The sequence below is a fragment of the Lytechinus variegatus genome, chromosome 12 (genome assembly GCF_018143015.1).
Source record: "Lytechinus variegatus isolate NC3 chromosome 12, Lvar_3.0, whole genome shotgun sequence".
Classification (NCBI taxonomy): Eukaryota; Metazoa; Echinodermata; class Echinoidea; order Temnopleuroida; family Toxopneustidae; genus Lytechinus; species Lytechinus variegatus.
The window spans coordinates 22,133,930-22,150,557 of NC_054751.1; the positions used below are offsets into that span (position 1 = coordinate 22,133,930).

At 34.8% G+C, this 16,628-nt stretch overlaps 1 protein-coding gene across 3 annotated transcripts in view; it reads right to left on the bottom strand.

Moving 5' to 3' along the window:
* LOC121425395 (protein O-GlcNAcase-like) overlaps positions 1–16,316 on the bottom strand; it is a 38,081-nt gene extending 21,765 nt beyond the window's left edge. For all 3 annotated transcript variants that reach the window (XM_041621436.1, XM_041621437.1, XM_041621435.1), the window contains exons 1-5: positions 15,837–16,316; positions 7,337–7,486; positions 3,954–4,084; positions 3,304–3,472; positions 470–568 (exon numbers count right to left, since the gene is read on the bottom strand). In XM_041621436.1, the coding sequence (XP_041477370.1) occupies positions 470–568; positions 3,304–3,472; positions 3,954–4,084; positions 7,337–7,486; positions 15,837–15,873 (586 nt within the window). In that variant the 5' untranslated portion in view covers positions 15,874–16,316. The remainder of the gene's footprint in view (positions 1–469; positions 569–3,303; positions 3,473–3,953; positions 4,085–7,336; positions 7,487–15,836) is intronic.
* Positions 16,317–16,628: the final 312 nt, after the last annotated feature.

Consider the following 16,628-nt stretch of genomic DNA (forward strand, 5'->3'; position numbering starts at 1 on the left):
GACAAATTTATAATCAATCGTTTATCATATTAGTACAATTTATATATATCTAATATGTTGTGTGAGCAACGATGGCTTATCAGTCATAACCAACTGCTTTATTTACTACTTTGATAGCTGTTCCTGATCGGTTTGCAATATTTATCTCAGAAAACAAAATTAACAAAAAAATAACAAACTTATTCAAAACAAAACCACTTGTGAACTTATACATCGAGTAGTTAGAATGAATTGAAATCATTCTAATGACTTTAACTTTATAGAAAACAAATGAAGATTTACACAAAAGTGAAGACCTTACAAAATACTGTAGACGTGACCCCCAAACTTGATAAAATTATTTAAAGGGAAATCTTTTTCTTTTCATCATAATATTTTGAAAAAACAGTCATTTTTATGATTATTACATTGAAAAAAAAATGAAAAAGTATACTCTGCAGAGATACAAGAGAAATCCACTAAATCCTACCTGTCCACATGACCATGATGTCTGGAAGAAGTTTACTACCAATCGTCTGAAGATATTCTGAATTCTTTACGGAAGGCTGAGCCCGGGTCGCACAATACTCTGTAAAAATAAAACATTCCAATATCAAAATCCCATTAATCCATTCCTCCGGTTACCAGAATAATTTGTGATAAATAGCCTCTTGGGTCATTCAATAAATGCAAAATTGTAACTTTTCAAAAGTCAAAAGCAGAGGGTCATTTGCTTCTGTGAAACAGGAATGTGATGTGAATCAATTTTATAATGCATATTTTTGTACTGATCTGTCCATTATCGATTAGTGAACCATCTCACCACATCTCATCCTGAAGGGGGGGTGATGGGGGCGGGGGTTCCACAAAGAGTTCAGTATGACTAATGGGACATAGCAAGAAACTTGCGATCAATTGCAAGTCTATTTTTGGTCCCTTAATCAATCACATATCTCGTAGTTATTACAAATTAGTGATTGATTGCTAATCGGCTCCTTGAACAAGAAGTTTAGTCTGATTTGCTACAGCTAACATTGATCTATCAATTGTAAAACTGCAACAGAATATTTGCAATTGATCGCAAATATTTTCTTGCGACACCCCCTAAGAATCAAGACAACATGCACATGATATTTCATGTGCAAACTCAGTGATTTATATTCACTTGTGTGCATCCTCTGAGCATGATGTAACCAGAGCGCTGAAGTGTTATATACCGTAAGCAAATTGGCAATTAAAGTGCGATCCTTTTTGTGTCTAACTCTGTAAAAAACAATTTGTGGTGAATTTTCCCCCATAGGATTGAATCCTTGAATGTACTAAACACTAGAGAAGCAGCAGCTCAAGAAGAAATAATTAAATTAGTGTGCACTATTAAGAGCACTACATATATTTACATATACAGTGCGTATCAAAAAAAAGTTTACACTTTGAAAAAACCCTGGGAATTTAAAAATATACAACGTGTGGGTAATATTTTCACATATAATCTTGGGTTTGAGTCTCATCTATCCAATGAAAGTAAAAGTTTTGAAAGAATGTTACACTTGAGTGAGCACTGTCCATTTTTGTAAAGCTCGCAGAAATCTGTTTGCGCAGAAATGCTCGTTTTCACGCTGTGTCAAGGGGAAAGGGCGAAATCAAACTTACCCTGCGAAACATTTCTCATACATTTCCCATTGCACTTTTTGTCAATTGTAATAAATGGATACATTCAAGCATTTTGTAACAATTTTGCCCCCAAATTGAAATTTCAACACTAAGTAAGCACAACCTTTACCCTTTTTGTGCCAGCTGAATCTTAGGACGTAACTAAGTCTGAACAAAAGTTTATATCAGACTTCTCCAGCATTTTTTCACTAAGTTTTTATCATTTAAAGGGGGTTTACATTTCATTTTAGCATGTAATACTTGTTTTTCCACACTTTTCCAAGCTTGACAATGATTAACAAAAGGAAAATCAAGCTTAAGCCATTTCATGAAAATCATGGCTCAGTGTAAAGTGAATATCGTCACGATGGCCTTGGTGTGCGGGGGAGTGGGGTAGGGCGCAATGCACTCTTCGAAGTGTTTTGGGCGAGGAAACAAGTTAAAAAGGTAAAAGATATCTTCAAATCAATTTTACTAGCTAAATTCAACGTGTTCTTCATGATTAAAATCTACTTTTATTCACAAAACTATTTCAAAGTTCTGCGCAAATCATTTTTCACTAACTTTTCAAAAGTAAGCGGTGCTCACTCAAGCGGAAATATTTTTCGACAGTTACATCGTCATTTGCTTAAATGGATCTGTACCAATGTTAAAATGTCTAAAATTCTTCAGGATATAACAAATGTATAATTTTACAGGATTTTTTCCAAGTGTAAACTTTTTTTTGATACGCACTGTATACTTAATTGCTAATACCATTAAATTCCAAAACTGCTCACATGGTGAAAAATTATATTCATATATAAACTGTTTATTCTTGTTTCATACTCTACTCATGAGATTATAAAATTGGGATTTTGTGTATGTTTTCATGAATGTATGATTGACAATGCATTAAAAATATTGCAAAACTGGATCCTTTCAGGGAGTCTCCTACATAAAGTTAACCAACAGGAAATTATTTTATAAGGAATACCGCAATGAAGGTGCTGTATCATGAAACGTTAAGAAGCACATGTATAATCATGCTCACTATTAGATTGCGGTTGCATTGTACTTTTTGTTGAACTGTTATAATCGTTATAATCTTATACCACTCTTTATACACAATACATGATTTACTTTGCAGAATGAACTGTACTTTATCAAGTTTTTGCACGTGAAAACTTTTTATTTTAGAATAGAAAATGGCAGAAGAGGGTCATTCATTGAATAGGGGATGTTGAAAGTGATGCAGGATTTTTGATGATTCATTAACAATTGTTTAATAATTGAATATTTATTAAATATTTATTTCTCCAAACATTAGCATGATAGTTATGTTAAACATGATGATAGCTATGATGGTTAAGAGGATGGTGGTAGTGGTGATGAGATAATGATGATGATTTTGCTTATGATAATGTTGGCGGGTTGTCATGAATTCGGCAGCATTTTGCTGTAAATTATTGACGCATTCGGTGATTTTCCAGGCTTTATTCATACGATGAAAGACGAAAAAAAATGTTTGCACCTCTGACTTTATAGAGATGTGTTCAAACATTCCATTTTTGCATGTACATGTACGATTAGAGCCTGGAGTGCACTGGACAATGGTGATAATTATAATGATCAGTGATGACAATGATGATGATGATAATGACGACAATGATGATGATGATGGTGATGTCTTACCGGTTGGACAGAAGAGAAACTTTGGTTGGCCCAGATACTGGAATGCTTCATTAGTGACAGAAACCTGAGCATGGGCAAAAGATTGAAAGACCTCTGTGTCTGCCACACACATCTCTGTGTCTATGTCATCAAAAAGTAGAGCGAATGCTTCACATCCAAACTGACTAACCTGAATATTGAACGAAGTGGAGTGGAATTAGGTGTACATTTATCAATCTTGACGACGACACAAAACTTACAGTAAAGTACAAGTTTTATGTTTAATAAAGACATAAATTACAATATTAAGTTTATACAACCTTCAGAAAAAATAACCTAGCTCATTGAGGTAAAAATCTATAGGGGAAAGATCGATCACTCAAATCAAAATCGTAATATTAGAAGATGATGGTTTGCAAATTCAACATCATTCTTCCATAATTTCAAGACAAAGGTAAATGCATATACATACATATCTCTTTAAAAAACATGATTACATGAAAACTTGTTACAAATTCTACAAAACACTAAACTTGTTACAAAATGACAAATATTTCTGTGGCATGTGCATTGACGTTATGCACTATTCTTACCAAAGACACAAGTCAGAAAAGTTTGGTCAATATCACCATTTTACTAAATAGCATTGTGATTTGAATATTAATTCTCACCTGCTCTAATTTCCTATTGAGACATGTGACTTCTTTGGCATTGGAGAAAGTGATGTCAAGACCAGGAGAAAGGGCATAGACAAATAATATGTCATGGTCCTTGGCAGCTGAAATTAAACTTGTCAGGTGCTCTAAACACAGTGAAAAGAATTAAAAGGCAGGTGAAAGGTCAAGGTTAATACATGTATTACAACTAAAAAACAATATCAAGCAGAAGATAATGGTAAATTAATTATTGAACTTTACCCCGGACTCACCCACATGTACCTTACAATACCATCACCTACATTGTACATGTACAGCATATGTGTGTGATTAGTATGAAAATTGAAATCCTCCAAGGTTCAGTAAATATAATAGAGACAGCAAGACATTCTACAAGTTAAAATAATATGTAAATAACTTTTCTATTCAAATCCTGTTGAACCTTTTTTTCTGCTCAAAAAAAAAATTAATGAATTTTCCATTTTAGACTGGATTATCATTTACATGTATGAAGGTAAGCAACCATTTAAAAAAATTATACAATTATGTGTAAAATACAATAACATGTGCAAAAGGTGGAATTGTTTTTCTACTTCCCAGTCCTTTTTTAGTATGTCTTTATGTTTCTACTGTGCACTTGTTTGTTACTAGCTGTGCTTTCAGATATGTCACCCGCATTATATTGTAACTTTTATAAATGTTCCTATGTGAATGCTGCTAAGGCTTTGGGACTAATTTTATTGAATTGATAGTATTTAAAATGTGTTTGTCTCTGCACTTTTATATTTCACTTATATCACATCACCTTCATGTGTAAAAACAATAAAAACATATATATATTTACAATGTGTACAATTAAATGAGGCATTGATGCATAAGGTGTTGGCTCCTTAAGGAGCATACAGCTATCACCAGGACCCAAAAAATAGAATAAAAATAAGTTTAAATCAAGACAAGTATAAGATAGAATGAGAAATAATTCCAAAGAAAAGGAAATAATGGTTTGTAAAAATTATACATTATAGACAATAAAACAATTAAGCACGCAACAAAAAACAGATCAATAATTAATTTTGAAATTACAAGGATGGCCCTCTTAGATACATGTAAATTGTTCATATTTATGAATATGTAAAAAACATTTTAGTTTTCTTGTGAATCTAGTGGCTGTTGAGCATTCTTTAAAAATTAAAAATGCATTATTCACCAAAACTAAACTAAAATGTAAAGTACATGTAGATCATATCAAATAAGTGATTTCAGACTTTGCACTTGTATGCATTTATTATTGATCTAAATAAAAACTATGGCATGACAGAACCATCTGCTACTAAAGCAAATTGCAATCGTGGTTTGCTGCTGACAAGTGAAGAAATCAACTCACGAAGACTTTCACTGTTATATCCCAAATCATGAATTGACATGGACTGTAAAATGCAATGGCTTGGCCGGCATTCATGCTATTTTGTGTTTGTATTCTATTATCCTTGTTATGAATGTGTATACTGAAAAATATATTTTGCACATATAGTGGTTATTGACTTTGATAAAAGCTTGAAATTGCAAGAATTCAAACAAAATAAAGAGAAAAATCCTTTCCAAAAACCTTCATAGAAAGGGATGAATTAAACATTGCTAAAACTCAAAAGTAGAAAGAAAATTTCTGACAGAATGATGAGGAATAATGCTTCAAGGTTTTATGGAAGTCATTAATTATCTAAATTAATGTCTGCAAATTTGCAGTATACCATACCAAGGAGTGATCACAGTTGGCCAAAGTAGTGGAACAAGGCAGCACAAGAAAAGAATTTTCAAGGGGGCAAAAATTCTAAATTAAAAAATGAATTTTCGATGACCCACTTGTATTAGACCCCATTCTCATTTTAGTGTGTAAAACGAACAGTCGAAGCAGTCTTGGACACGATTTTACCGTAGTTTTGGAAACCAGTATTGATATCCATCTCGTGATATGGTTTTTCAGAATGTTTTGCCTTGAGTGAATGGTATTTGAGGACAAAACCGGTCTTGAGGAAGTGCTCTTCGCCCGAAAGTAGAAAAGTGTAAGCATGTTCAGCATGCTTCTTTTTTTATCCCACATGATAAATGTGTTTGCAGAATACTGTTGATGTATGCATTTTCTATTTAATGTTCAGCTGCACTTTTTAAATATCGGATGAGATTATCCCTCAAAGTCTTGTAGGAGGTTATCATTGGTTGAGTCAGCATAATGGTTAATACATATCTCTTGCAAAATATTTGACCCAACTGAAAGCATTTCCATAGCCACTAGATTACGTTAAATGAATAGATTTTGGAAACTAGTTCAAAAAAGGAGATATGAATAGGACTTTGGAATTCCTGTCTGGGGCCCGTTGCAGAAAGAGTTGCATTTAAAAGTCAAAATCAACCGCAACCGCAACCGCAACCCAAATACAGGTGCCTTATTGGCTGAAAATCAAGTTGCACAAGATTTTTTGAGTTGAGTTTGATCGCAACTCTTTCTGCAACGGCCCCCTGATCTATTAAAGGTAACTTGCAAATTTTGACACCTTTAACAGTCATTTTGATTCTGAATCCTTGACAAACATTACTATTCTACCTCTAACATGTAATCATAGAGCATTCTAATTGAATTACATCCTTGTTAGGCTTTATTTATAGAACACTACAGAATGGGTGTTGCAACCTCACCATGAAAGAGAAACCACTTTCATAATAATGTAATTACTTATTTTCCAAGAGAGGACCACAGTTCCACAACATTTATATTGTCTGAAGACATGCGAAAGACATCTAGACATACTCTCAGTCATGTACATGTACAGAATTTCATTTTGTACTGCATCTTTGCATGCTTTCTACCAAAGTACATGTAGGAGGTAAATTCATCTGATGCTGCAAATATATTACTGGCATACATTTCTATATCCTGTCTGTTAAAATGATAAGAGAGAGAGAGAGAGGGGGGGGGGGCTTAGTTCAAATTTTGTACGAGAATTTTTTCCTGATACATGTCTCTTTCTCAAAGTACTGTAAACCTTTCTTTGGTTGAAACTGTGCTGACCTTACACTTTTTTTTTTTTTGGGGGGGGGGGTTCCATGACCTTTCTTTGGTTGAAAATGTGCTGACCTTACACTTTTTTTTTTTTGGGGGGGGGGGTACCATGACATTTGCTCCAGCAACAATGGCTCTGATGGAAAATCTACACATTCTAACTCTACCCCTATGCCCTCTGAGATATCAAGACCCGAGCAAATATCGCAAGAGCAAATGTTGTGTCACCCTCATTTATTGTCAGAATATGTGTAAAAAAAGCAGCCCCCACCCCCATAAATCATGGACCCACCAATGAGCAGGTGGATATCACAATGAAATGAAATGTGAATATGAAAGGTACCTGCTTCTTCTACTGAATATAGATCTCTCCAGAATGCCCGATGTTTGCAGTCATCCTTGGGAGCATACATGTAGGTGTTCAATCCAAGACGCTGCATCAGGGAGAATAAGTTTCTCCTTTGTTCTGGGGTCCATGGCCTTCCATAGAAACCTGGAGGAGGGAGGGATGGGGAGAAGGGCAAGGAAAAATAATAAGTTTGCTGAATCCAGATACTTCTTATGTTCAGTACTGTAAAGAAATACATGTAATAGGCACGAAACATACTAGAATATAAATGGTTTCCAGTGGATAAAACCCCCTTAAAAAATGCAGTATGTTTCAATTTATGGCATCCCCCCCCATAAAAGGATATTTTTAAAACAAAATCAAATTTTAATAATATTAACCTCCATATTTACAATTACATCTTATTCTGATGAAATTTTCAGTCTTAGGATCTACAAACCAACATCTACATGTACATGTATGATGGTGGAAATTTCCTTTAATGTCATGAGTACATGGTGCACATGTACATGTACATGTAGCTGACACTTATTTATGCAATGTGCTGGTCAATGCAATTTTTGTGGTTTTAACTTGAAATGAAGAACTATTCTAAACACATCTACATACATGTACATGAACGTGTACATATATAGCTACATGCACATTACAAGTAGGCATATCCGAAGAACTGGATTTGTCATGCACATGTACATGTACATGTACATCAAATAAGAGCAATACTACATACAGGGTCATTGCAAAGTCCATCTGCACCCTTCATACTGTACATAATAGGCCTCCTCGGTTGTTTGCATAACCTTGCACAGGATATTAGATGAAAGACAGTAGGAGAGGGCCATATTTTCTTTCATCTGCAGCGGTGAACTATGAAAGTCTGTGAACAGTGTAAGGCTGATGATAATTTCAATTTCATTCATTTCATTTCCTTATCCACTATCCTAATACCTGTTTCACTACACAATGTATGTGGTTTGTTCACATTAATTATTTTTTAGAAACATACTGTACTCCAATTTCTTTGCCTCATATTTATGACTAATTGACTGATTATATTATTTAATATTATATTATGCAACGAATTTCCAAATGCACACCGTCTTTCTTCATGTCATGTTATTCTTATATTCTTAAATTTTATATATGCGACCTGTATCTTGTTCATAAGAACCAATATCCTGATTTTATATGTTTATTGCTTTCTTTTTTATGATAAAGATATGAAAATTGGATTTACATAAATCATGGGAATAATGAGGGAAATACATGTGGAAAACAATTTCATCATGAAAGATTGACTGATTTTCTGTTCAGTATGTACTGTTTTGTCATCAGATGTGCACTGCTAGTGAGAGTGTTTTGTAATCCCATGATTTCCCTTGTACCAACACGATCAGCCGTTTTAGCAAACATGCAAACAAAACATAGCATGTCATTTCAACTACTCAGTATATATGATATATGGTACATACTTCATATTTTTGACATTTAAGTTGTTTTTGAACAGTCCTTTCCATTTTCAAAATTCATTGCATATTTCTCAACTTCTCAAGTTTATTTGAGCAGAGAAGTGAGTCCCACTAATGATTCCCTGGTTTGAGAATGCCTAGTGTCTAATGGTGCTCGAAGAATGAGGCAAAATGGTCACATGCTACTTGTTCAGGCAATTCAATGAATCCACTTTTAACGATAGCTGATTTCTGGATAACTTTTCAAGGAATCTTCAGGTAGGACATTGATTAAAAAAGAATAAGCCAGTTCGTAGTCCCACTCTGCGCATGATCAGAAGATTCTGCACATGATCAGAGGAAGGTCATTTGTACTAAAGTGACATGGTGGTTTAAAATTTAATTAGATAAGCACCATTCTTGATGTCTTGATCATTAATATATTCTTTTGAATTTGTGCTTTTCATTTACATCCACAAAAAACAATGCGTCCATGAACGAGTGGTATTTCACAGTTTGCCAAGTACATTGTACAACATGCTATGATATGCATTCAAGAGTAGAAATGCGACAAATACCTTCATAAAGCGTTCAATGGTGTGCTATAAGCCAGTTTGTAGTTCCTTTCTGCGCATGATCAAAAGATTCTACGCATGATCAGAGGAAGGTCATTTGTACTAAAGTGACACGGTGGTTTAAAAACTAATGAGATAAGCACCAAGTTCGATGTCTTGATTATTCATATATTCTTTTGAATTGTGTTTTTCATTTACATCCACAAAAGCAATGTGTCCACGAACGACTGGTATTTCACAGTTTGCCAAGTACATTGTGCAACGTGCTATGATATGCATTCAAAGTAGGAATGCAACAAATACCTTCATAAAGTGTTCATTGGTGTGCTATTCTAGTCACCTGGGTTATTCAATTTCTTCATCCTGCCATGTAAGGCAAGCTTACGTAATATCTTGCTTTGAAATCTGCCTATCACATTGAAAGAAATGAAAGGTCATTTGACCAAAATTGTCCATGAAGTAACTACGAACTGGTCTATTCTAGTCACCTGGTCTTTTCAATTTCTTCATCCTGCTATGCAAGGCATCCTTACATACATGTAATATCTTGCTTTAAAATCTGCCAATCTCAATGAAAGAAATGAAAGGTCATTTGACCAAAATTGTCCATGTAGTAACTACGAACTGGTATATTACAATTTTTTTGATACCCCCCTCCCCCACGATTTATGATAACAAGAGGAGCCCCTCTGGCAGTCTCACCTGCATTACGCAATTCAATATACATGTAGTACTTAGCAGTGCTGATTTTGAAAACCACTATAAAATAAGTATTAAAAAAAAAAACACAAAAACATCCATGTAATAATATGCTCATTGACCCTACATGACATTTGACCTGGTCTTATAGTTTGGTCCAATAATAACTTAGTTAAACGTTCACTCGGTTTAAACTGTCATTTAATGTAATGCCCATTACAAATAGTATAATTTCCACTTTCGTGTATTTGTTACACCATTGCTCAAAAGAAATTTGGTTTATAAACAGTTTATATTTCATATGGACTATAAAGTGCTGTATAGTTCATGAATTTTTGTGTACAAACTAATGGGCTGTTGCAATTACACGTATCTGCTTGTATCGATCAGTTTTGCCATATCAAAACTTCAAAAGGAGAATGAAACCTTGGAACAAGTTAGCTTAAGTCTGAAAGCAGAAAAAATAAACAGTCAAAAGATTAAGCAAAATGGGACAAGATTCACATGTGAATGTCAATATCACAAATGCTATGGAGATTCTCCCATTGGCAATTCGAACAAGATCTGTGATGTCACACATGTACAACTTTCCAATTTGTACACTGAAATTATTTCACAAACATCTCTTTTTTGCTCATTTTAATGATATAAAGAACAAATTCATCATTTATCCATATGCAAGGCTCGACATTAGCGGTGGCCCGGGGCCACCAAAAATTCACCTCGGGCAACCATTATTGAAAAAATGTTAAGTTTTGGTGGCCCGAATCGGGCAACCAATAATTTTCAAAGTAGCGCAATTTTTCTCCCGATTTTGCATGCATTTATCAACTTTCTACAGTAAAAATTGCAAGCCAATTCGTCATGCGCCTTTTTTGTTAATCTACACACAAATACACACACACAAAGATTGCATAGTCATGACAGTATGTAGGCATACCGCTAGCATACAGTAACTATTATTCAGCCAGCCGCACCGGCTGTCTGGCTGAGCTTTGTATGCATGAAACCACTGCAGCTAGCTGTGCGCGAGCAGACTATTCAGACCCAGGGAGCTGCGATACGAAATGTTACTGCTAAGAAATCTTCCCCAGAACTTTGAAAATCTACGTCAAAGTCACATTTTACACCAATGAAATGCCCTTCTACAGTCCATATTACGGAAACCTGATTATATGCAAGCATTAAAAGGAGGAATTATGACCTCTCTTTTGACTAAAAAGACCGATTTCCAAATGCATTAATACACATAAAACACATAGGTGAGTACATCACAGTCCCATATGTGCATTTGTATGTATGTTGATATTTGGTTTATTTCGAAGCTGTGTCCCTTCGAGCCAAAAATAAATAGGCCGCTCTTTCTTTCTTGTTTACAAATGACTTCTTAAACCACTCTTAAGGAAGTAAATACTTTGGGAAGGCATTTCATTGATATGACATGTGAATTTTTTCCATCATTTTGTCAAATATAGGGAAGGAATTTTCTCACTGTTTTTTCCAGATAACTTTTGCTGTTTTATTTTTTCTTTCATTTTTTTAACAGTGATTAAACCATTTATACCCCTTCCCATTGAATATGCCTGATTAAAGAACATGTTTCTACTGAATAATAATAATAATTTCCTCATTTTTTGATAATTTTGTTTTATTCATTTTTCTTAAATTTTCTTTTGTTTTTTACTCAATTTTTTTTATGACCTGTTCTTTGTTTTTTCTTTCTTCATTTTTTCCTTGTTTTATTTCACTTACCGTATTCATTTTTACAATTTTTGTTTTCTTTTTTCAATATATACTATTCTAAAAATTATTTTTGTTTATTTCCCCCTTTTACACATTGTTCTAATTCTGCAGCAAGTGATTTTCTCCTGCTATAATATGCTGGAAAAGAGAAAAACTGGATTTGGGGCCTGCATAATCTAGGTTTTACAATCAAAAAGGAAGAAAGGAAAGATCATTGTTTTGTAAATCTATCTGAGTTTGATATGCACTATTTATTTACTTTACCATTATGAGTGTGTGTCTATAGGAAGATTAAAAGTCTACACAACCTGGGAACAACACAATTCTTTTATTCTCTTTCAATCATTTCATATTTGCAATGATAGAACAATTTATATATTACCACAAAATAAGCAAAGTAAAATAACAGCAAGCACGATTTTTATACAAGATGTACAAAGAATAGTGGTACGTGTTAGTGATTGCAGAATATTTCAGTTTGTTTTATTCATTTTTAATTAATGTTTTTCTTTATATTTTTCGGGCCACCAAACTTTACTAGTGGGCCACCAAAAAAAATTATTTGAAGGTTTTGGTGGCCCGAACGGGCCACCACCAAAAAAAGTTAATGTGGAGCCTTGCCATATGTTGTCAAACCTCTTTAATAAATACCCTCTCAGCAAAAGAACACAATTCTGATCTTGTGAAAAAGACTATATGTACATGTAGCTAGAGTAGAAATTAACTTTGTGAAATATAAAGTAATGGAGAGCCATATTGTACATGCAGTGTATGACATCAATTATATTATCATGGATCTTGATTTGGTACAATTAGAGAACTGAACTTTTTTTTAATCCTGAAAAAAAAAATTAAAAAATCACACTATAGATCACCAACACATACACCCATGTTGGAGAGTATCATTATTGCCTGGAAAAAACCTGCTGATGTTTGACTCAAATCCCAAGTTGATTTCGCTTATTGCTCAGCAATTATACAATGTATTCCTGAATCCTTTGGCACAATTTCTTCTTTAATGCAAAGACACACTTGGGTGGTCATTTACATTGGATTCTCTATGAACCCATTTTGAAATTGTTACCACAAATGTACAAGTATTTATATGAATAACATGTAATCATACATGTACAAGATTGCATTTATTGTTAGTTTTTTCCTGCTTTGAGTGGCATTAACAAAAAAATATTCCATGAATCAGTGGAATATTTTCCCAAACTCTTAGAATATTTTTGGTATTTTCTGAGCCATCCAATATATTTATGCTGTTTGACCTGCAACCGATCGCATGCGATTGTCTTGAAATCAGGGGTGAATAATACATGTTAGGAAATAGATAATGGCCCAAAATCACAAATTTTGAGGATATACGGAGGATGGACACGGAATGAAATACGGGTGAAGAGTAAGAAATTTAGCTATTTTTCTTTCTCATTATACTTTTTTCTATAATTTTTACAATTTATAAATAACATTTCCATCCCACATTTGTCACTCGGAATATCCGATCGAGTTCACTGTCCCGAAATTCGGGTAGGTGGAGTGCAGTGTAGCGTAGCGGTAGTGAAGCAGAGTGGAGCCTGCACGAACTTGGCTCGAGGTTAGTATTATGGCAGTGAGGCCAAACTTCGCGTTCTGTATGTCCATACTTTGCGGACGGTCGTTATCTCAAAAACTAGCTGATATCCTAACAATCTGACATCATCAACATGAAAAGCAACCTAAAATTACCCTTTGGTGTAAGTTTCTTTAGGATGACTTCAGTATTCATGAAAATATTGACAAGAGATCGGCAAATTTGTCAACATTAGCGCCTGTTTTGAACAAATCTGATATTCTCAATTATCTCAACAAGCATTACAATATCACCATTTTGCAAGCAGAAATCATCAAAAATGTGAGTTAAATATGGTACTAACCAATTCTATAGCATTTTGCCGTCAATCTGATATAAATATGTCACTTTCTTAGCTTGAGTTTTTGTTTAAATCTCCACAAAAACTTTGGTCCGCGAAGTTCGGTCACGCTTTTTCAGAACGGTTTTCAAGCACAGAGCACATTTGCCGATCGAAATAGAATTTTGAGATCGTGATACCAGCGAAACCCCTTGACCTACTTTACAGTTTCATCCATGATTTTATACTTTCTTCTGAACCTTCTGAAGTTTGCACCGGCAGGGCAGTAGACTGCAAATCGCCAGCCTGCTGCTCACATGTGGGTTAGAGTGTTACTCTAAAACTTTCTACTGATGTTTTGTTTTTTATACGAGGACTTAAGTCATTCCAAACTCTGATTGTTCTTGGAAAGAATGAATTTTTGTAAGTTTCTGTCCATGCAAATGCGAGTACCACTATTCTTTCTCTTCTCCCTAGTCGAAATAAGGTTAATGAATTCCTCTTTGTTCATATCAACATTATCATTCTGGATTTTGTACATCATTGTCAGTCTGCTCTTTTCCCTTCTACTTTCCAGTGTATTGAGTTGGAGATCTTTAAACATTCTACAGACGCTACTTTCACGGCTAAATCACCACAGCAAAAATGAGCTGCCTTGCGTTGAACCCCTTCAAGAGTTCCAATTTGATCAACCTTATAAGGATCCCATGCACAAGTGGCGTACTCTAATACTGGTCTGACTAATGATGTAGGCCACTTGTTCACTGCTACCACCCTGCCTGTGGGGAATCTACAGGTAGGACTATGATATGCCAATGTTGTACAGAGCACACACTTTAAAAAATCATTAATATAGGAATAACGCATTCCGCAGAGTTGTTTAGCGAATATGCAGTGCACGAGAGGTTTCTTCTGAGCATGCGCACTCCACACGAGCCGAAGGCGAGTGTGGAGTGTGCATGCGAAGAAGAAACCTCGAGTGCACTGCATATCGCTGAAAAACGACGGGTAAAATGCGTTATTCCTTTTATAAGATGGCTAAGTAATTTCGATCGCAATTTTAAGCACCTTATATGAGAAAGAAATAATGAAATAGATCTAAATCAAATATCAAAAATTTTGAAATTGCACTTACCGTGGGTTAGACAATTTGGGTGCGCGAAATTTGCACGGGCGTGCAGGGATAGACACTTTTCGCGAATGATCACGTGGTACGCTTTGACCAATCAGCAAGCTGCAAATTATTTAGCCATCTTATAAAATATCACATTTGTGACCAAAATTACTAATTTCCATACAGTTGCAATTTATTTTTCAATAGTAACTTGGGAATAATTTTTGTATACACCAGAGCGCTCAAAAACTTAAATTTTTGGCATATTTTTTGGTACGCCCTCTATTGGTGGAAAGTGATATGGCAAGAAAATTCTCATTTTTTATCTCTATTTTTAATTGAGAAAAAATAATTTAAATAATCAAATTTAAATAATAGTCAAGTTGTATGAATAATAGGTGTAATGGAAACTGTCAGTGTAAAAAAATCAAGCATTTGCCCCAAAGAAAAAGAGAAAATAAGCCAAACATTGCCACCCTTATTTTGTCACACATGGAGATATAAGTGAGAACAAGGTTATATCATAACCTTGTTCATTGAATGAGTGATGTAGGCTATGACTTTCCCTTGGACAAAAGTAAATTCCTTTGTAGAAAGCCAAGGGTTTTGTGGGCTTTGTTGGCTGTTTTATCCACTTGTTCCCTCCATGATAATTCATTGTCCAGCTAAACCCCAACATGCCCAAGATATTGATGGGACGTTGTCTTTTTTAACACCTGTCCACAAAAAGTATAATTCCTGAGGATCTTGCCGTCAATGTGGTAACTACCATGACTACCGGTAGTAGCGGTACCGGCATCTCTTGAATCATGTGAATTGGGTTTGTAATTGTATACCGTATTCCATGAATATTTTGTGAACAAATTTAAGCTTGATGAATTTTTGAAAAGTCCATACGTGTGAGTGGTGTTAGACTAGAGGCCTAACAAACAAATGAAATAAACATTTTGTAAAGTAAGATCTGGAAAACTTTGACTCGAGTCCAACTTTATTAAAATTAATTTAAGATTTTGTTCTTACCCTCAACAGCACCGCACAAAAATTCAGATGCAAACATGATTCATATTCAAGAGCAACATCAACTGACTAAGTAAGTGACTTGTTCTGAAAGTTAAATCTTGGTTTTTGTGCTAGTAGATACCCAGTCGTTTTGACAGAAGCAGATACACATACAGTACCGTATCCACTCTCCTGCTCGCTCCTAACGTCAGGCCGGCCTACGCCTAGGCCCTAGCCGATCGGCTGAACTCGGACACAATCACTCAATCAGACTCGACTCGAGACGTCGAGCATGTCGAGTCAGACGATTTATGAAGTCAACTTCTTATTCTTGGTATGATTGAATCCAGCATCTGTTCGCTTGAAAGACAATAATATCATCGAATCTGTAGTAGGAGTGGATGTGATATGAGAAGAATTCTAGAAATCATTCATCTTAATTCTTAAACAGTTCCGGAACTGCCTAAAACCAGTTCTCGTCGTGTGTGTGGACAAGATCGATCGACTGCACTGTACACAGTACACTCGTAAATCCTTGGCTTTTAGACAACTCGGCCCAGAATGAAATGTATACTAAAAAAATCGAACCACTAGATTCATTGAAAATTACTTTCAACATTTCATTCGAAATCAAAGTTCATATAACGAAATAAACAGAAGGAACCAAAGAAAACCACAGGAAGGCCCATAGAACCTACACATGTTTTATATTTTATGAAGTTATCTTAAAAACACAAGGTGCCTGAAGAACCGTAGAGAGACAAATTTTCGCCCGTGACTAGTACAGGGCTGCTTCACCACTACACTAATGTT